This window comes from Catharus ustulatus, chromosome 2 (assembly GCF_009819885.2).
Source record: "Catharus ustulatus isolate bCatUst1 chromosome 2, bCatUst1.pri.v2, whole genome shotgun sequence".
Taxonomy (NCBI): Eukaryota; Metazoa; Chordata; class Aves; order Passeriformes; family Turdidae; genus Catharus; species Catharus ustulatus.
The window spans coordinates 108,652,147-108,675,338 of NC_046222.1; the positions used below are offsets into that span (position 1 = coordinate 108,652,147).

General features: G+C 39.7%; 1 protein-coding gene across 8 annotated transcripts in view; it reads right to left on the minus strand.

Annotated features, from left to right (window-relative positions):
- SCML2 (Scm polycomb group protein like 2) overlaps positions 1-23,192 on the minus strand; it is a 75,775-nt gene that overhangs the window by 33,598 nt on the left and 18,985 nt on the right. For 7 of the 8 annotated variants that reach the window (XM_033052073.2, XM_033052076.1, XM_033052074.1 and 4 more), the window contains exons 3-7: positions 21,486-21,554; positions 14,011-14,081; positions 9,752-9,986; positions 5,751-5,839; positions 4,065-4,308 (exon numbers count right to left, since the gene is read on the minus strand). In XM_033052073.2, coding sequence (XP_032907964.1) covers positions 4,065-4,308; positions 5,751-5,839; positions 9,752-9,986; positions 14,011-14,081; positions 21,486-21,554 — 708 coding nt within the window. The remainder of the gene's footprint in view (positions 1-4,064; positions 4,309-5,750; positions 5,840-9,751; positions 9,987-14,010; positions 14,082-21,485; positions 21,555-23,192) is intronic. The other variant, XM_033052075.1, reaches the window with a different exon arrangement.

Sequence of the window (23,192 nt, forward strand, 5' to 3'; positions counted from 1 at the left end):
AATCCCGAATACCAATTAATGAATAATCATGAGAGGCACAAAAACATAACAGAAGGCACCACTATGTCACTAAGTTTCCATATATTATGCACGTCTGAATCCAGTGACTCAAAATGCTGTAAATTAAAAGGAAACAGTAAAGAACAACAAGAGTGGCCAGAGGAATAAAACTGATCCCTGAAAAACAAAACCAAAATCTTCCCATAAATGTAGTGGAAATATAAGAACCTGTTTCAGTACAAGAAACCAAGGACAAGAAATGAAACTACCAGCAAGTTTATATGAACAATTTATCAACAAAAAATGTACTCAAGTAGAGAACATCTTATGTTGTAGGGGCTAAAAAGGATGTTGTAGGTGCTAAAAGTTCAGATGGTTCCAGTATATAATAGAACAGGTTAGATCAAGTTCCTTCCCTTTTAGGCTGAGTACCTGAGAAGGTAATCAGTATTAAAGCATTATTCTGGGCTTGGAAGGCGCTGGGCTGTAGATGGACAGATACTAGGAATACTTGTGCAAACCTGTCTCCTATGTGCTTATGCTTTTCTTCAGACATCTGCTTTCAGCCAGTGCTGGAGAAAGCCTTCAAGAGCAGATGGACCTTCAGACTGGTCCAGCACAGACATTACTATGTCAATCTCTTTCATTAGGTACTTTTCACAACACTGGTTATGTGTAACCAGTCATCTCTAAAAGAATTTAAATTACCCAGAGATACAGAGAAAACAATCTATTGCACCCTTAAAATATTAACCTTGAGGCAGTGGGCCAAGCCAACATCAAGCACTGAAATCAAACCATACATAACCAATGTGCTATCGGAAACATTTCTAATGTCACAAACTACAATAGTAGCTAAGCACAGCTTCTGATAGTATAAATACTGAATGGTACATTTCATACCACTGTGCATACACCAGCCAGGTCACTGAAGTCACATCTGATAAGGACAAAACATGAACACAAATATTAGGACCTGAAGGCTATCAACAGTTGGTCCAAAACAACTTTTCACCTAACACCTCTGTATTATCTTTTACCTTAGCTCATGAGCTGTCCAATACCAATGAGAGGAACAGAAGATACAGTTACAAAGAGCAAAAACAACACATAATCTGGTCTGAATAAACTCCTCCACATCCTAGAAGCCTGTTCTTAAACACCTCCATGGCAGAGGTCCTACATTCTCTTTGGGCATCCTAAAAGGCTAAGACAGTAGACAGTTGAAACAAAAATTTCCCTAATTTTCATACTGTTTCCCTTACTGCATTTTAGCTCTCTTTCAAAAGGATAAATTAGACTCCAAAATGGCAGGAATAAATAGGATAAATGAGACATCTCATGGCAGGAAATTGTTGTCCTGAGTATGAATGAAATTTAAAGCATCTTTTATTCCTTTCATACTTAGAGTGCAGGATATTGGCTTTGCATGTTCGCTAAAATCTGAGACTGGGGTTTTTTCAACCATCTAAGCAGTGATTTAACACATTTAAATGCTTTCAGCTTTACAAAAATCAAGAATATTTTTCATATTCACTCTGGAATTCAAGCCACTCTTAAGTCAATTATTTTAATTTGCTGTTGCAGGAATTCAAGACAGAAATACTGAAGTAACCAGCAGGAAAAAGGTCCAGACCAGAATAACACTTCAATACTCCAAGCAAATCCCTGCAATGTAGTCTGTGTCATATTTTCTCCCTTAACAGAAGTAATCAGTGCTAGTGACATAATGAAGAATCCTGACAACATCATCCTATTTCTGAATTGAAAGGACTTGATTATACTCTTCTTGAAGCTATTATTTACATCTTAATAAAGGATTATCATTGCACTTCTTTAACAGCTCAACAACGATCAAGTAACAGTGAAAAACCTAACCTCAGAGCAAAAAATATTTCATCCAGATATGTAAATTTAACAAGTATATATAACACATACAAACATAAAATACAAAATAAATAAAAATAACAACACAAAGCAAAATAGAAGTGACAAATTATTTATGCTCAGAATAGAGAAAAAATGAATACACTATTTCAATAAAACTGCAGTTAACTTTGGGCTCACTTTTGGAATTAAAAAAAAACCTCCAGCCTGCACCCTTCTGCACTCAGTTTCTACTACATGTTCAAAATTCTCAGCTTTAACTGCAAGTCAGTAAGAACCTTGCTTCAGATTTCATTAATGTCTAGAGTGTTTTATTTTCTTATTACAAGGCAATAGTATCCTACCTGGATAGATATTTCAAGTCTGAATTTTGTTTGGTTTATTACCTGAAGAACTGGATTACATGACCAGCTTTACTTATTGTCAAACAACTTTGAGCTCTATCAAGCACTAATCAGGCAAGAAAAAAATTCTTCCCTGATTACTGAGGTATGTCTTACCTCAAAATATTGCTGGCTTTCCAGCAGTGAAATTGGAGTAGACTAAACAATTTAATAATCTTCTTTCCAGAAAATGAAATTGGACTCAGTAATCTAAACTGTCACAAAACTACAAAAACTAATTTAAAAATTCTATGCCACTTATTTACACAGCCCCTCTTGTGCATCACAGAATGCATCAGGTTGGAAGGGACCACAGTGGGTCATCTGGTCCAACTTCCCTGCTCAAACAAGGTTATCCCAGAGCACATGGCACAGGATTGTGTCCAGACAGTTCTGGAATATCTCCAGTAAGGGAGACTCCGGAACACCTCTGAGCAATCTGTTCCAGTGCACAGTCACCCCCACAGTAAAGAAATAATTAACTTAAGCATAATAACACGCCTCATTCATGATCTCCAAAGACAAGGTGAACCCTGAAGGAGCTGGGAAAGACACTTTAGGGATTGGGAGCACAGAAACATTAAGATCAGTGTGGTACCTATGAGATGACTTCAGATTAAATGTACATCATCCTCAACTGATATTCCCCTTCCCTCTCACTGCAGGTTTGTACCAGCAGATCATTTTGGACAGCTACACACATAGTACTCCCTTGCCAAAATCTGCCAGAATGCACTAAACTCCATTCCAGGAACTACACCCCGGCAGCAACTTCAGACAGGCAGGTGAGAGCAGGGATGCAGAGGTACCTTTAACTAATTCCAATTAGATTTTCCATACAGTTCTTGATCTGCTATCAAAAGACTGAGAAAAACCATGGAGATGGAAAGGCCAGGAAATATTACTGATTTCTTGCCTTCTTGTTCCTGTTCCTCTCCCACTTCCGGTGAGAGTTCTGTGACACCAATCTACTACTCACCTAACACCAGCTGTGAAAATTCTAACTGAGAGCAACTTATTCTGGTTAATAAATAAATTAGTTAAAATATGATTCCTCTCCTTCAAAACCTCTCTTTCTGAAAAATTTGTATGGGATGAGGATAGAAAAGCTCAAACAGTTTGACAGAAAAGCCTTACACTACAGAAACTTGAGAAGCAGTCCCCAGAGTTGCAAAGGGATTACACTGAGGGATATCCCTCTTTGTGCTATTTCCCTTCTTTCTAAGGTAGAGTTGTTCGTTATGGAGTGGCCATTTTCTAGAGACACTATCATCTGATCAACAAACATCCCTAAAGGCAAGAGGATGACAAAGCATTCAGCATAGGCAGCTACAAGACAGAATTTTTTGAGTATGAAAGAAGAAACACTAAATACATAGTTTAGACCTGCAATCACCACAGAAGCAAAGACTACTTTACTTAGCAGTTAGCATAATGTGAAGGGCAGCAGCTAATATATTAGTAGCACTAAACAGGAGCATGAATCTATCAATAATACAAACAGCAAATCTAGTTCAAGATTCTTTACAAGCACACAAAAATTAGAGGTCATCAGAAGTCCTCCTAACAGTACTAAATAAAACATGTTTCTAGAGATACTATGAACAGGAAAAAATTGTTTTCCAGCAATTTCTATTAGCTTTATGCTACATAAAGAAAATTCAACAACATTTCATCCTCATCTGCTACTCACAAATCAAATCTTCAGTCTTATCTGCATATACCCAGCTGGTTTTTAAAATTCTGCTGTAATTGAGGAGAAAAACAATTAAGCAATATTATTAGTCATCTTACCATTGTTCCCTGGTGGTTGTAATGCATCTCCTGTCAAGCTACACCATCCGACTGGGAAAATATCTCGAGAATCACACCTGCACCAATAGTCAAATGCTCCTCTCCATCCGTCAAATGTAACAAAAACTTCATCTCCTTTAACATCTCCAATGGTTGCTGGGCAAATCAGGTATGGGTTCTTTCTATCTATAGCTTCAAGTTTCATTCCAACTTTAAAGCAGTTTGGCACAGGTTTTGGTGGTTCCTACAAAAATAAGCATGGTAGAATATTTGTACTTCTATGACCTCTTGAAAAAAAAAAAACAAAACAAAAGAACAGCCCTTTATTTTTCCTTAACATTCTTACTACTTTTAGTCACTATTCTCAGGAAGTTATGGAACACATTCAAGGAAGCTTATTTGTATTTCAGATTTGCCTCTGCTCCTCTGCACTACAAAAATCTTCATTCTATTCCCCCAAACACAGCTGGGATAATTAGCAAAATTCTCCATGACAGAAAGACCCTGATAAAAGTATTTACATAAGCAATAGGTTGCAACCAATACATTATGTCTGGGCAGCAAGACAGCCAAGATACTAAAATGAAATTATTACATGCTAATAAAGAAGAGGTTTGCAGAGCATGGATATTTCTGGGGACTGATAACTGTCTGGTAAAAGCTTTACCTCTCAATTAATCCATGAAAAATTCATTAGCATTGGACATTATTTATATGCCTCTGTTAACTCAGTTGGCCTTAGACCAATTCCAAGTGGACAAAAGAAAAACAAAAATCAAGCAAATGTGACTGGCATGAGCGTACCTCCACAGCAGGAGTTGTGATCTAACAGAACACAAATTACCACCTCAGCCTCAAGAACTTTATTATCCAAACCCATCTCAGTTGTGCTGCAGGCTAACACTGAGAAACATGGCTCATCACGCCTCAGAAAATTTATATTATCTTATCTAAAAAAAATTATAATTATATGAAATTAACACCAAGTGATGTGATTGCAGGCCTGAACCCAACTGTTTGATTTGCTGACATACTTGTCAGTATCACTCTCAGTACCCAAAATGAGCACATTCAGTATGACAACAGGGTTTTATCATCTCAACAAAAAAATCGAACCAAGTAATTTTAATATTACTGTTATTTTTACGTATTTTCCATATTTCACAGTAACTTACTCAAAAATTATGTTTAAAAAAACCTATTTTTTTTCTGCTATTTTCAACTACTTTCTCACTACATTTTAAATGATGAGTGTGTAACCAATGAAGATGTTTAATAAAACCTTTCCCAGCACTACTGTATTCCAATGAGTCTCATTCCCTATTAATTTTTTTTTTACACCTGTGCACACTCACACAACTACAGTGCTGTTAAGAAACATGATATGCATTTTATCTAAAATCCATGAGATAAAAAATAAGCAAACACAATTTTTCTAAATAGCACACCATACTTTGAAGTCTCAGCTCAGGAAAAGAAATGGTGTCTAGTCTCTTCAGAATAGAAGCAGATTCCTTTCTGTCTAGTTCCATAGCTTGTCAATCCAGTTCAAAGCAATTTTAAATAATAGTCTTGCCTTCCCTGTCTTTGCTGCAGATAACAGATAATATCTTAGCATCCTCATTAAAAAATATAACCATTGACCAATTGATAGAAGTTGTTTACTAGAAATGCCTTTCTTCTTACCTTCTTAAAGAATGCTGCAGGTGCCATTTCAGCTCCATTCAGAGTTCTTAAGAGAAACATTGGCCAAGAGGATGCATTCATCTGGAACCCTGAGGACAAAAAAAGCCCCAAATAAATGGCCTTACTTTCAGTTTGTAAAATACAATAGAAGAAAAAGACTATAAAGTCTATTTCACTAATGCTTCATTCCCTCTATTTCAGACTTGGCTGAAATAGAGGTAGCTAAGAAGAAACAAACATGGTTGCTGTAGTTGCAGAAAGCTGTGTGATTCATTTCCATTCTGAGTGACTTGCCTGCAAAAATCACTCATCATAAGTCAGGTATTACAGATTAATTTTTAGGATTTAATGACATGCAAGTCCTTGTACAGGAGACCATTAGGTTGTCCCACACAGTCTCTGGTCCAGTGGAACCTCCCTGGCACAAGGACCTTGCTTTCTCTTCAGGTTCTAGATCATTTACTGAGCAGATACTTTTTATTTTTGAGAATCTTGTTATTCTTCCACCAAACCACAGACAAAAAAACCAGCACAACTGGTTTTTCTCCCTCCCTCATTAAAACAAATACATAAATAGCCACAAAAACAAAGAATACCTAAGAGTGAATTCAAAAAATTAATTTTAATAAATCATGTATAATATCGAAAAACACAAACCAGATAGTCTATTTTTTTATTCTTCATTAACAAGTGAATAAAAAATCATAAACACTCAAATTTGTTTAGATGAACTACCTCATTTCAACAGAACAAAGGTTTGGCTGAAAACCTTCTTATTCCAGATAATCTTCCCTTAATCAACCACTTTCCAGTTAAAAGATAAATAATAAATTCTTTTGCTTTCTTTGTTTTCCAAATCAATGTTTTAAATAATGACTAAGATAACAGACATAGTGGACATTTTTTTCTGCTTCTTTAGTAGTTAGATGTCTGGAACAGTGCTGCAGAGAAACAGACATAATACAGCAAGTCGGAATTTTTTCCACAAAGCAAATAGCACCATAATCTGCCAAGAGCTCATGAGTTCCCTCATAACTGATCTTATCTTTAGCAATTGTCCTAAAAATCTGTAGGTAGAAAGGTGGAATGTATCTGCAATTCTTGATCAGTTAAATAATTTACTCCTCTAAAATGTTATTATATGCTATAGTGATTCTCTAGGTCTAGGTCTCTTTAGGCTGTCTTCAGTAGAATAAACAGTTTTCAAGCCAGAACTACCTATGCAACACCTAAATTACTGCAGAGCCCCTATATGATAAATACTGTCATAACTTGGGGACCACTGAGCTAAATGTCAGGCCTGGTTTCATACAAGAGTCTTTATAAAACCTGAACACACGTGGTTACTGAAACACAATATTCCCAATCAGGTAGCTCAGAAAAGATATACAAGCAAGACAGAGGAGTGACAACTAAACAACAGCTTCAATTAACTTCATTTGGCCTTTAAACTGTCCTGGTAAAACCAGAGAAAATGCTATCTGCAATGTAATTTGCTCAGAACATTAAGCTCTCAACAACTAAAAGCTCACCTATGGAAAAGAGTGGCTGGAACAGGAACACTTTGCTGCAATAATCACTTTCTCAAAACCCTTATGTAACATGCATAATTAAAGCCATGTAAAAATCAAGTAGGAGGGACTATTTTAGTTAGTTATTATGATAAAGTGGAACATTAGTATCCAGAAGGTTCCCTACTACCAAGGAAAAAAAAAATCCGTTGGTTAAATGTCTAACAGGAGGTAATTATACACCCAATTAGCTCCCAGCTTTACCCAGGAACACGATGCTGTAAAACTGCCAAAAAGGCTTTTTCAACAATTTATCTAGGTATGCCAGAATGTTTGATTGCAGGAATTCAGCCTATCTCTAGAAAAATCTAGGGCAGTAGGGCCAAAATAGTGGCACTCACATTCTTTTCTGTATAACCAGCAGTTGTTCAGAGGGCAGGTAAACCTTACATGCCTGGGTGCAGGGAAACAGCTGCTTGTTAGGTACTGCACTGCAGGCAGCCTGACCAGGTAGGAGTCAGAAGCAGTATCTAAGGAGAAGACATCAACCTTTCTACTGATGATCATGGAAAGTTTCTCCTCTTAAGGAATGAACTGCCCCCATCACATATAACCAGAGCTCTTTTATTCATCACTCTGGTTTAGAAACATTTTAAAAACTGCTGTGCTCCTGAAGCCGTATTTTTAACACTGTACATCTGTCCAGCTGCAGGAACAGGTATACTATTCCATTTTTTATACTGGCATCACTTCATTCATTCTAGAAGGTTGTATCAGGTACTTCAGAGATGTTAAACTGAGAAACTCCAAGAAAAAAAAGGAAATAAAAGAAACTTTTCCCCCAATGTCCGGAATTTTCAGTGGTTTCATTCAAAACCTCTATACACCCATTGGAAAGAAGGTGAAAAAAGACCATCTGGACTCAAACTGTATTTATTGTAAGCAAAATTTTCCTACATTGGCACCCTGGTTGCATTGTTTTTCTTGTGTTTCTGTGTGAAGTGTCTTAATGGTTATGTCAACTGTTCTGTGTCTGTCTCTCTACAAGCAAATTAAGATTCATACTGTAGTGAAATGATACTTTTCATTTCATTTTTCAAACAGAAAAACTGGAAGTTGCTTCCAAAGAGGATGACAAGCTTTTTGAGAGGCTATTGAAAGAAAGCATACCTACCCCTACTAAACCTCCAATGAGAATTCTCTAAGAATTACTGATGACACCAAACCAGAAGTAGATTCATAACCATAAGATGGAAAAGTGGCAGTGACCAGCTTCTGCATACAGTTAATTTTGCAATTATTTTAAAATTTATTATTTTTGTAATTTCTTGCATCTTCTAAAAATTACAGAAGATAGTAAGACAACAGGGGAGAGAGTGTTCAGGTTCATTATTCTTCCTCCTTTTTAAAAGCAAAACTATTTGCAGATCATTGTGAAATCTTTAAATATTTTCATACATAGAAGTTTAAGCTATTGACAAGTACAGTACAAGAATGCAAATCTAAATATACCTGTTAATCACACAAAATAAAGGTAAAGTCACATTTTACCACCTCTAGCAGTTTAGGCAGTTACCTCTGACCATTCATCAGGTAACAAGGAATTGCTTTGTAGGATTCCCTATTTAATAAACTTCCTCAGTAAGACTAAACCCAAACGCTCTTTCTCAGGTTGAGGAGACACAATGCAGTCACTCATACTGCTCATGGAAGGCAAAAGAAGATCTGCATGATATTTCTAAGTGTAAGAAAGCTGTATTTTGTTCACAAGTATTCGTCGTGCTCACAAAGCCATGACAAACTGATCTGACATTCCTGAACATATGTTGATTTGAGGCAATGAGAGTACCATGCAGTCTAAGACTGCAGTTTGCTAAAGCTCTGTAGTGCTGCTTTTACTACCTCAGAGTAAAAATTCAGAGCAGAAAGCTGCAATTCTGCACTAACCCACCTTATGCTCCCTGTTCTAGAACTCAACCAATTTGCCCCGTGCCCAAGGAAACATCTCGACTGCCCTGCAGGGGCATGCCTCCAGCAGCCCTGCCAAGGCTTCCCAGGCCTGAAGCAGCCAGTGTCTTCTTGGGAGCTGCTTGGATGCACTGATGAAGAGTAAAGTGGAAACTTGGCTTTCTCCAGCTCTTGCCAAGGGCTCTAACAGGAGCATGCATGGCATCATGCAACAAAATATATACACACACACATAAGTCAGGCCGTGTGTGAAGGTACATTTACAGAATGGGCACATTTAAGATTAAGGGCCTATTAAAAAAAACCCCAACAAACGAAACTGCTCATTCTTATGTTAGAAAAACAAAAAAAACAAGAAAAAGTCACAATTAACTTAGCCAAAATTAGTTTACTTACCTCTTTTTCAATTAAAGAATGGTTTGGGTGAAATGCTCAAACCATTGAATTTGCCAAGACAAAACGGTAAATTTGACTTTCTGAAAGCAATATTCCACACATATTCTCAGCAGCTTTGTTACTTACCAAGTGGAGGCTGGAGCATACCCCCTTTCTTTTCACAGGTTCCAATGGGCTGTATGTCCGAGGAATCCACAAGCCTCCAAAAATCATTTTTGTTGTCACTTCCATCCAGCCGCAACCTTAGCCTGGCACCAGTGATTCCAATTACTGTAGCTATACAAACTGAGGTAACATTGCGAGGATCACGGGCTTCCAGTTTCATGCCAACTTTGAAATCATTTGTAGGCGGAATTCTAGACTACAATAAAAGGTAAAAAACTTTTTCTTATTGTTGTCAATATTGCTAGATTTACCGGTCAGTTCAATATACAGCCTTATTTCTTCCAAACTTATCATAAAATTTATAAATATAAAGAAGTTTTTAAACTTTGAGTCAGAAAAGGCAGCTGGATAACCTACCAACAGCATAGACATGATTGAGTTCTAAAAAGATAAGGATGCTAAGAAGGGTAAAAAGGGAATCTTTATGAAGGTATGAACATACAGATAGGGAGCCAGTGAAGTGAATAGAATACAAGGACATTAGGAAACATGACATTCAACTCAAAAAAACCCCAAAAACCAATACAAAAACCAACACACACATCCAAAAAAAAGTCTCAACCGCACGGTTTATTAGCTCCCAATTCAAAAGAAATAATTATCCTCATTGTAACAATATTTTGGAAATCCAAACAAAATTTGGACCCTTCTGTATCAAAAAAAAAAAAAAGCTTTACAAAGAAAGAAGACAGAAAAACGAGTTAGTATTAACATTTTGGAGAAAGGAAACAGTCCTAAAGTAGTATAAAACTTCTGTGCTAAGACAAAATCTGTAGCTTGTGCTTATTCGTAGAGAACTGAATATAATCACAAACATACAATGCCATGCTAATTTAATTAGCACAGGGAAAAATACAATTTGGTCTTCAGGCAGAACCTTTTCACATGTTAAAGATGAAAAAAGAGAGAATTTTTTTACTCATGTATCAACACACTACAGGCAGAGATTGACTGGATTGCAGGCTAATTACCTGTCTTCTGCCATATTGCAGGCAATGACTTCACCTAATGATGTTCAAAACTTTGTATTAACACTAAATGGGATGGAACGCCTCTTACTATTCTCCTTAATTGTCTCCTCATTTCCAGCCTAAATTTTATTGATGGAATTTTTGGCCAACACTATCATTTAATTTATTTTTGCACCTCAGCAAATAAAAAAAAAGCTACAACAGACCCTTTATCAGTACCCTTTCAACAATGTAAATAAGTCAAGCACTGAAATTTCTCTTAGGACATGATGACTATTCTCCTATCACCCAGAAACTCTCTCCTGCAACTCTTCAGTACAAAGCTGTTTTCGAACACAGAAACCCCAGAACTATAAGCAGACTTGCCCATGACATTTAAACCCCGGAGTTACTCCATCCAGATTAACACAGTCTGACTTTAATACAGGAACCATGTTACAATACCCAAAACCATGGGCATTCATATTCACAGGACTCCTATGTCCCCTTGTGCCTGCCCAACCAGGTCAGGTGGGGATCCCACAGCAGGCAAAGTGCATTTACCTGTCTGCAGACACAGAAAAATACAGAAGAAATCTGCTCCTGCAACAAGTGTAAGTGGTATTTTTTCTCCACCACAAAATACATCTTGCTCTACTTGCTATATTGTGCAGGTGCACTATTTGCAACATACCCCAGATCAACAGCAGGAGCCCTGGAGGAGTCTGAGCCCAAAAGCCAAAGAGGCGAGCAAAATTCAGTGAGCATCTGCCAGTGCTGCACTCAGACAGCAGGCTGGCTGAAAGGGGAGCCCGAGCATATTAAATTTAAAGGGCAATTCAATTTCAGGATATTGCTTGTCAAGCTGTTATTTTGTACAACCAGGAAAAGCAACAGAAATTGAGAAATTGGGGAGTTTGTTTATTTCTTTGTGGAAAAGACGAGCTTGTTTAAATACCAACAACTCAAGGTGTTCTAAGAAGGTAAATCCTCCATGCTAGTTTGTCTTTGACTAAAATAACAAAACCTTACTCAGTAACAGCTCTGCTTTAAGTTCTAATCAAACCACAAGGGACTGAGCTTTTACATTTAAAATTTTCAACTGCTTGGGGAAAAGTTTTAGGCAAGAAAAAGGAATATGAAGTACATTGAAATTTTAAGTAGTTATTGAAAACAAAGCAACAGATACAACACCTTCTAAATTAAGATAAATACTTTAATCAATTTCCATTAGCTGTCTGTGTCTTAATTTATGGTAGAGGCTTTAATTTATTGTTCCCCGGGTAATTTTTAATTACTACAAAATTTAAACTTACAAAATTCCCACAGGTCACAAATTCTGGATGTAATTGTCAAATTAAGATTCTCTCTGCTCTTTATTTTCTGGTTGGCCACAGCAGTATATTTCTTTGCATTACACAGAGTAATAATGGCATGTACAATTCATGTGTAACCCAATAAAAGTCATATTAGTCCTACACAAAGCACATGCTCTTTAGGTTCCAAAATCTGCAAACATTATGTAGTGAAGAGGATCTAGCTCTGCACTTATTACCATTGCATATCACTTTCTACTTAAAGGTTGACTCTTAGAAAAGCTGAAAATCTGCATATGCAAATTGTTTTGAAATTTGCTATGCACATAAATTAAAGCTCTTCTTTCCAACTCACACACTGCTTAAGCAATCCAGGTCACTTGGATTTATCACTGTCAATGCATGCCGCCTAAGCACCTCTATTCAAGGCATTATTTGGTTCTCAGTTCAGATTTTTTGACCATTACTACGGAAGAGGAAGATGCAAGAAAGGCACATGGATAGGCTTTCAAGCAGCTTTCTGCAGAAGTTATATTCCTTGGGAGCACACACTGTGGTCATGGTGGTTTATGATCTGTGAGTATGGCATTAACCTCAGGAAGATCCAGGGACAATACACTACCCTATGCCTCTACCCAGGAGGAGTTTGAGGTATCTGCTTGTGAAAAACACATACAGTGAAATTAATTTCTGGGGCTCCACTCATAGCTATGGACACCAGTGTTTTTAGCCACCTCTCACTGAAGGCAGCATTCGAGGGGCTCCCTGCCCTTTATCCTAATCTGCAAAGAGCAAGCTGAGATTCAAGATCTAGCATGAGGAAATGCTACCACCTGTGTTTCTCTCTCCTTATTCTCCATTCTTGCAACTGCTTCAGACTCAACAAATGATGGTTCCTCTCCTTCTCAGACTATTCAATTTCTGCTGGTTTTTATTTGGGCCCCCATGGGAGGCCAGTATCATTTACAGTACAATCAGACCACCAACAGACCCTAGAAAAAAATTCAGAACATGCCCAAGCCACTAAAGTAGACATGCACTGCTTGTCACACCTATTACACTTCTATAAACCTGAACAATCCAATTCCTTAGCAACTATCTTCCTAACACAGTGAGGGCACACAGACCAAAATGAATCCTATATAACTTTACACAGACAAGACACACCTCAGTTTGGGAAAACAGAGAGAAAGATGCCTAAAGAGATCGACTCAGTCTCCAGAGGGCTGAAACATTGGAGGTGACTGGCTTACACAAGATGGCAGATTTAAACTGCATCTGAAAATACATACCAAGTCATCAGGTAGGGGGAATCAAACATGTAGGGTGTAGTGTTATATGCAAAAGTACATTAAATACCCTTCATTATAAATCCAGTATTTCCTTTGTATTCCCATATATTCCATTTGATTTTTTTTTAATTGTAGTATCTGTTACCCCTAAGTAAAAAGCACTCTGTTCAGAAAGAGATAAATTAAACATACTAGAGATCCAGAGAAAAAGTGGTGACTAAACTCTACTACACACACATCTTATAGCTAGACAGAATTGAAAGAAATCTTTCAAAAACAGAGCAGAGGAATAACTCCTCTGACAATCAGCCAAATTTTTAATTCTCATTAAAACCATGGTAGTGCTAAGATTATTGAAAAATGTAGAAAACATTTTTGAACACTGACAGGGCTATCTGTTTTCATTAACTAGTCTTTTTTTTAAAGGAAAACACAGTTCAAAGATGCAATTTTAATGAAACTCTCAAAATTTGGCTTGAGGCAGAAACTAAGAACGAAGAAACTTCCGTAGCTAGTAACTGCCAAAACTGTAAGCTACTGATAACTACAGATCAAAAGAAGTCAAATGGGAAGTCTGCAAGCAGTCTAAATGTGAAAGCTTTTCTAGGATCACCCTGTAACAGGAATACATAGAAACACTTGCAAAATAGTATCCGGCATACCTGTCTGAAACAATGCAGAGGGGCAGCTATTGATTCAGTCTCTTTCAGATAATCATCCCAATTAAACTGTTCTGGAAGACACAAGATAAAAAAAAAAAAGACTATATACACAATTTTTTAGAAGGGAACTTAAATGAGGATTTGAGGAAAGGAAGTGACAGAAAATCCAACCATGTTGCAGAATACATTGTTTTTCAAGAGCAGAATCATTCTCAAATGGAAATTCCACCTTTGAAATGCATGCAGGCCTTGAAGGATCTTCAAGAGTAATGTTTATTTACAGGGGTGAACACACAAAATTAATACAAACCTTCAAATTCTTTTTTGTGCTCCACATGCAAAATGATCCAAGTCAGAATATCTAGAAGCAATTCTCTGCATAAGGATCTCCCAAGCAGTCTTACATAAATCATATTAGCCTTGCCATATCTTAGTTCCCCTAACAGCAGGGTTGATATGATAACCTCATATGAGAACTGAGATGGTACACATTGAAAAACACAGAGACATGGATACTGTTGAAATATATCTTATGACTACTATCCACTAGAAAGAAAAAAAGATTAGTATAGCCTTCCAATTGCATCTTTGTCTCTTTTTTTATCTGAAGTCACATAAAGGTTTCTCTTTGTAGAATATCATGTCATATGGAATATATAGGTAAATATTATGGCAGTGTTTAGTAACAAAATCATTTTTTTTTTCCAGTGTTAATAATGTCATTGTTCATGCGTATGGGCAAGTGGATTCTGCATTTGATTCAATTAGTGTTTTGCATGAATGGAAAAAATATGAAGTACCAACATCAAATATATAAGCAAACATATTAATTATGTTAATATGAAGTGTAAGAGAAAAGCTACAATGGTACAGCTAATATTTTAGCTATAAATTATCTAAGTGAGCCCTTTTGCTTATTTTTCTTGTTTGGGCAGCTGGCATCTTTCTGACGTTCCTGAAGAATAAAGCGCCAATGACCCCAAAATGATGCAGTGATGCCACCCAGCGGCTCAGCAAGTCACTCACACAGCCCAACGCAAAATCCTTGGGGATGATGGACAGCTCACTCCAGATGTGCCAGTAATTCTTCCAGAAACGCCACTGGGCACAGACACTTAAACACATCTCTGCAGTTTTCAGGAGAAGCAAAGAAACAATCTGAAAATGGTAGCATATTCCAGCGCTCGCACACAGCTTCTCTGAAGGATGTGTGGTGGCTCAAACCCAGAGTCTGCCTGCACCAGCACAGCATTCAGCTGACAGTATCAAGTGCCTCAAGTAAAAGAGAACCATCCTCTTGGCCTGTTGAGGTCCTGGGTTTTGGTGAAACAGATTCGAAAGTGTACAAGTCATTAGCTCTTGGCACTGCAGAAGCCATGTGCTTGTTAGCTATGTGAGAAGTCAGTAACAAGTCAGTAAAATGTCAAAAGCTGTTAATTTGGTGGTCTGGAATACATGCAGGCTGATAACAAAGACGCTTTCACACAACATCTTGGAATTCCACCTATTTTGGAATTAAAATTTTATTTACATGTTTATATAGTAACACCGATTTTACATTACTTACAAAAGGCAGGATACATTAATTTAAGCATATATTTGTATTTCAGGAAGGCAGAAAGAGCTCTTCAGAGCTTTCCCCAGAAAGCAGCCTCCAGATTTGCTGCTCTTTTCATTAACAGGCCAAGAAGGGTGCAAAAATTAAATATTATTAACTGATAGCAAGGCTTTATCTTATAAAAATTCTTCTTGGACTCCAGTAATAAAGCTGCCACTTCAGGTTGCCTTCTGATTAAAAAAAGAAAAAAAAGTTTTAAAATCAGAGTTTACCTTTAATTAAATCCAGTCAAAAGAAAACATTAGTTGTGTCCCAGCTGTCTCAGATCTAACATGATATAAAAGCTGTGGTCATGCATCATAGCTTCATCGCGTTAAGGACTGTACAAATATATACAGTAATTTCACGAATACAAGCCGCACCAATTTGACTAAGATTTTGCTCCTAAACCGGAAATGCAGCTAATAATCAGGAGCGGCTAATACAACCTCAGAAGTGCCTGCCAGAGTGCTGAGCCGAGCAGCTGCAAAGTCGGCATTTTGCGATTGTTACAAATCGCTACTTTGTTGCACCGCGGGTGGAGCCTGGCTCCCTGTAGGCAGCACGGGGGGGCGGGGAGAGAGGCGGGAGAGCTCTCTTTCCTCCTCTGCCACAGCCCAGGGGAGAGACGGGGGGGGGCCCGGCGCCGCCATTGCTGCGGCCCGGGGAGGGGGGGGAAGCGCGCGCCGCCATTGCTGTGGCCCGGGGAGCCGACGGGAGCCCCACGCAGCCATTGCCGCGGCTCGGGGAGCCAACGGGGTGCTTTGTCCCCGCCCGCCGCCGCCGCGGCAGGAGCGGGGAAACTCCGTCCCTGCCCGCCGCCGGCGCCACGGGCGCAGGAAAGCTCCGTCCCCGCCCGCCGCCGCTGCCGTAGGAGCAGGGGAAGCTCCGTCCCTGCCTGCCACCGCGGGGCAGCGCCGACCCGGGGTGACCGAGCCCAGGGGCAGCGGTGGCCGGCCCCGAGCTGCAGCACCGTGCTGGGCCACCTGGCTCCGTCAGCGGCCCCTAGCAGGCCAAGCCTGCACAGCCTTAGCTCAGCCAGTAAACCCCGCCCTCCCACGGTTCTGTTACTAATTGCACGCGGGTCCTCGCTGCGAACGACAAAGCGGCTTATATTCGGGTGCGGCTTATCTATGGACAAAAACCGAAATATTTGCCAACACCCAGAGATGCGGCTTATAGTCAGTGCGGCTTGTATTCGTGAATTTACTGTACTTCACTGACATCACATTTACAAGAAGTAACCATCATTCACCCACTCCAAAAAAATTATATAGTAACATTTCCCAAATTATCTAAATTTTAGTAACAGGATGACAAATTTCGTGGGATGACCAAAAATACAGAGGGAAAGAAACAGTTTTGCTTTTTTCAAGGGAACATTTACTAGAAAGACACAGAAGGTAACACAAGCAGCCAGCTGAAGATAAAGCCAACAGGAAAAAACATTGCCTAGCTCTTTGCTTTAAATCCTGGTTATCAAAAGCTCTTGCATCAAGCAGAAATGTCCTGGAGTTAAAATTAGAAACTCTCCACCTGTGAAGATACACTGTATTAAATTAGAGCCAAGCTCTCAGAGATGGTGCTAATTATTGTTTAATTACTGCGGTTACAGAAATAAGAGACACATGTATGTTTGCAACATGTAAGATACATCTCTAGAAAGATAAGTATGTTAAAAAAAATCTAATGAAAGCTTCTCTGTATTCTCAGAGTGCACAGGTAAAGAAGCAATTGTATTGTAAAGTAGCATATTTCTAATTCTAAAGACCCTGAAAATATGCAGCTTCTGACAAGCAGAAACCCTTAAGAAAATTAGCTCATACTAAATAATTTAATGTGCATTTCTCTTCACACTCATATCTGCAGCTGAATTAAACAGCTTAAGAAAAGACCATTATGTAACAACCACAACTTTATAACCCACCAGAAAAGTGAAAACTAGACAGAAAAAGAAAATTTCATGCTGAAGAACAAACCAGCATATACTGGAAACAGAACAAAACAAAACCCACACCAGAAGGTAACTAGAGCCTTTTGTAAATGAAAAAAATATTAGTTTATAACCAGCATGGGAGTGAGGCTCTTAAATAGTGAGTCAAAACAAGCAGCAATGGCAAAAAGCCTGACTAATTTAAAAATGGAGGGACTGAGTTTTTGTCACAGTTGTTTGCATTACTGGCACTGACCCATAGGTCAATGACCCTTGATGCTCTCTGCAATGCTGTATCAATACCCTATCATTTCTTGCCAAACCTGTCAATCCCAAAGTAACTCAAGCTAGAAGGGATCCAGGAAGTCTCTAGTTCAGCCTCCTGCTCCTCCAGGGTTCCATGAGACTCCATATGAAGATTTCCTCATCAAGGAAGAATTTCTTATGTTCCAGTCAGTATTTGTCACTTCTCCTTCCACCATGGCTCTGAGAGGAGCCTGGCTCTGTCCCCTTTCCATCCGCCCCACAGGTAGTTCAAGACAGCATGTCCATCTCCCAGAAGCCTTCTTTTCTTTCAGCTGAAAAAGAAACATTTCTTCTAGTTTCAGTACCAGTTTTTTGCTTACATCTTGCATTCTGGTGCCTTCCATTTTTTGCAGGACTTCAAGCCAGCCTACTCCAGTACCGCAGTGCCTTCCTTGTAGTGTGCAAGCTCAACACTGAAGACAGTTCTGCAGATACAGCCTCCCAAATCCCCCAAAGCAGTGAACACCTCCTCCCGGTCTGCTGCCCGCAGGATCCCTATGCAGTTGACGTCTTGCGCCACAAGAGCTCGCTGGTGGTCCACACTCAGCTGCTGCCTGCCGGCTTCCAGGGTCGTTCCTGCTGAATTCCTTTCCAGGCAGCCTCCAGCCTGGGCTGCGGTCTGTAGCCGAGAGGGACTCTCCATTCAGCACCGAGTCACCGAGGTCCTGCCAGTCCATTTCCCCAGCACTGGCAAGTCCCTCTGATGGGCAGTCCCACCTTCCAGCGTACCAGCTACTCCTCTCCATGAGATGCTGCCCACAAACTGGTCTAGCATTGTGTTCTGCCCAATCATCCCCATCTGACAGGAAGGCATGTAACAGCATCAGCCCTAGCTAGTACTGACCTCTAAGAAATGGCACTGTCTACCATCTGTCAGGTGGACCTTGTACTGCCTGACAGTCCAGTTAATTTTTCGCCCACCTATCCAAACCACACCTCACCAGTTTGGCTGAAAGGACACAACAGAAACTAGAAAAAACCTAGACATTAACAACATCCACTGCTCTTCCTTGTTTCCGGAATAACTAAGCACAAAAGGTGATCAGTCATGGCAAATCTATCTCCACTATTCCTAACCTAATCATTGTCCTTTATTTGCTTGGAAATGGTTTCCAGAAATAGTTTCTTTTTAATCTTCCTGAAGACTTAGATCAGGCAGGCCAGCCTGTAATTTCCCAGGTGCTCCCATCTTGCCCTTCTTGACAGTGCATACTATTTAACCTTTTCCAGTCATGGTGAAACTTCCTCAACCACTACAAGTTCTCCAAAAGGAGCAAAAAGCCTCCCTGTGACATCAGTCTCCTGCCTCAGCACCCCTGGAGGTGTTACATCTGCTGCCATGAATAAGTGAATGCCCAGTTTGTTGAAGAGCTTCCCACCTTTTTTCACCATACAGAATTCTCCAGTTTAGTGTAAATCAAAAGTTTTACAGAATTTTAACTAAATATTTAGACTATGAATTGTCACTTGCAGATTTGTACAATTTAAGGTGCTGGTTTATTTAGGTTAATATAATACAGTATCACCATAGCCTAAAGACTGGTTGGACAACTGGAGCATGTTGTGTCTTCTCAGATCACCCCTAGGTTTGCTTGGCACCCATCTGAGACTCTGGACATGGAAATGGATCTTTTCAAGTCTTCATCTCACAATCTCTCTTCTTCAAAGATGAGATTTCCTTTTAATTTTTGTTGACACACTCTTGCAAATACAGATTTGAAGTGTGCAGTATTTAATACTCCACTCTGCACCTTGTACCTCTTTCTATATGTTGTGATCCGTCAATCAGAATTTTTCTCCTCCTCATGTCTTTCTCTGCTCACTTTAGTCTATTTTTTTAACCCATTCTTCTCACACCTCTGTATCTCCTCTCTGACTTTTCCTATCACACATTCCCCCAGAAACTCTGTAGACTTTCCAGTTGTTAGTGCAAAGCATTATATGGCATTTTTCTTCATCTAGCATCAAGAGGCTCTTTCTGCTCCTTTGCCGCCAACAAGCAACAACACAGGATAAAAATTATCTCATTTGTAGAAAATCAGAGATGATGCAAGAAACTCCGCTCTGTTCGACTGAGTTGAGCATTGACATTTCATGAGGAAGTTCAGTTCCCAGACATTAGGTTAACAGCACAGACCAAGTCAAGAACACAGAATAAGGCTTGCCTGCTTAGCAGTGCTTCAACACAAAGCTTTTTCAACACCTTGCTCTCAACTGCAGGAGCAGGCAGGGCTATTTTCCAGTGACTCATGAACTATGGTTATCGCATCACATATGAAAAGCACTTTGCTGGTGGGGAGGTGTCTTACAGCACTCCGCCTGTCACATCAGACAACATTATTTAAAACAGACACACTGAGTCCAATTTGACTGGAGCTCCTGTTACACTGAAGAAGAGGGAAAAAGATACAAATACACTTTCTTTTCTGGCTCAAAGTAACAGGGACAAATAACAAAGATGACAGGTAGCCCACAGAGGTTGTGGATTCTCCTCCTCTGGAGATACTCCTAAGTTTCCCGCACACAATCCTGAGCAAGGTGCTCTAGAGGATCCTGCTTGAGCAGCAGGTTGGAGTAAAATAACCTCCAGCGGTGTTTTCCAACCTTACCCATTCTGTGATGGCCAGAATCCCAATAACTGAAAAAATTAGCTCTGGCAAATGTAACAGTCAAAGGCTGTACTATGACTGGTGTATCTTTTATGCAAAGTCATTACCTCAATTACCCAGCTAATGCATCAGTATCCTGGCATGTTTGACCAGTAACTATGTTACTTGTCTCCACTGGTACCCAAGAAGAACCAGACCATCTATCACGAGTCAGAGGGCACAGAAAAGTGAGGAGAGTGAGAGTTTAAATAATTCAGTGACATTTCTTTAAGAACTCCTGAAGAGATTTTGTACTTTAGTCACTACTACTCATGACATTTCTTACTGTCCCAAATTCAAACAAACAACATGAACATACAAAGCATATCTAAAGATGTTGCTGTTGTCCCACTGCAACCCACAGAAGTTACCCTGACAGCACTACACTGCCTTATGGCATCTGCTGAGGGTAGCAGAAGCTAAGTTAGCCAAGAATCTGGATAATTTCTGGTACGTGTGCACTCTTCCTCAGTTTACTTAAAAAAACCAGAAATTCTGTTTTCAAATGAATTATTTAAAGTAAGATTAAAATCCCAGGCAATTTCATCCAGTTAGCAATCCTAAAAACTCAAGACTATTAAACTGAAAATCCTTCTTTTGGCATCAGGAAACACATTAAGGAAACAGAAAGTAACTGCAGCAGAAAAGGCATGAAACTGAGAAATACATGATGAAAAGAACAGACAAATCAGTAATGGTTTAAAAATAATAATGTTCACACAGCATCTTTGATTATACATATAAAGAGTACTTATCTTGGCTAGTAAAACTAGCAGGTTCAACTCAAGCATTTTCAACCATCACTTTCTATACCAAAACATACTTTCCTAAAAGCTAAGAGAAAAGCAAAGGTATGTTTTTAACTACCCACCAATAATAACCCAAGAGATTCCAACAAAAAAATATAAAGGGCCAGCAAACAGTACAATCCAAAGACACACTTTTTCTTACAGAGTACCTTAACTAATAACCTGACAACTGCAATACCTACCACTTTTTAAAGCTGGGTTGTTTGCCTGCTGATTCTTTCCATCTTTCTCTTTTTTAATATTCTTTGAATCTAAAAGACAAGATTCCATTACATAATAAATGCAATATTCACATCATAACCACGTCCAGCATAACACAGAATGCTTTAAAAAAATACAGAATATCTTGTTGACTTTATTTTATTCATTTCAATGCATAATCAAAAAGGTATCTATACTCTAAATTTAATCACCACTCTATTTTCCCTTCAGAATATATTGACATGTACAGCATGAAAAAACAGAGCTTTTGACTACTTTACATCAATTACAGTAATTTCATGACTATAAGGCGCACCCTTTTGACTAAAATTTACCCCCGAACCCAGAAGTGCGCCTTATAGTCCGATGCGCCTTATCTGATGTGCAAAGTTCGGAAATTTGCGAACCCGGAAGTGCGATCTGCGAGCTGAGCCAGGACCCGCGGGAGTTGCAGCCATGTGGGAGGAGACAGGAACCGCGGGAGCCCCGGCTGCCGGGCGGGGGAAACCGGGAACCGGCGCGGCCGCCAGCCGGGGAGAAGCGCAGGGAAGCGGCGTGGCCGCGGGGAAGTGCCAAGAAGCGCCGCAGGAAAGCGCTGAGAAGCGGCAAGAAAGCACCGTGGGAAAGCGCTGAGAAGCGTTGAGAAAGCGCCGCGGGAAAGCGCCGAGACGCGATGAGAAAGTGCCGCAGGAAAGCACCGCGAGAAAGCGCTGAAAAGCGGCGAGAAAGTGCTGCGGGAAAGCGCCGAAAACAGCACCGCCGGCCCCGTAAGCAGTGCTGGCCACGGCCCCGAAAGCAGCGCCGGCCGCCACCGCTGCTGCTCCGGTCCTGTAAACAGCACTGCCGGCCCCGAAAGTGCCGCCGGGCCCCGCCGCAGCCACTGCCCCGAGCCGTCCCGAACCGCCGCCGCCCCGAGCCCTGCCTCGCCAGCCAGCGCCGGGGGCGGGCAGGAGTGCCGGGCCCCGTGCACGGGAAGGACAGTTGGGGCTGCATTTAAAGGCTACACCGATCTGTGAAAAATGTTTGCAAATTGAGCACCTGCCAGTAAACTCCATGATCACAGGATTCCGTTACTAATTCGTTACTTTGTCGCACGCGGCACGGATCTTCGCAGCAAAAAAAAGGTGCGCCTTATAGTCTGGTGCGCCTTATGGTCGTGAAATTACTGTATTAGAATAAATAGATGCCGAGTACAGAGTATCAGGCAGAAATTCAGTCCTATTTTTCAACAGTTTTACTTCAACCTAAAGATCACTGGATATCTTAACACATCTGGTTATACACATCACTGTGAACTAAGGAACATGGAAAAAAACAAGCCGCATTTCTGAGTTAAAGATTTCATTCTATGTTGAGATTCTTTAATACTCTATATTCTCAGTATAAAATTCTCAAATATTCAAAGCAGCTATCTCAGTCCCCACATCAGTTATTTAAAAGAATTATTCAGGAGAATCTACCTTCTCTATCATTAATCTTGGTACACACTCATGCATTTTTGATGGATTTCAGCATATATGAGAGACACAGGAGAACTGGGCAGCTGTAATGGAGAAGAGCGAGAGAGACAGTTCCATTCATTCCTTTTAAAATACATTGTTTGGTGACCTGTTGGAGTGCAATTCAAATATGATATTGACCTGATAATAAAAATGCAAGTACATTTTCAGATTTAAAAAGATTTTTTG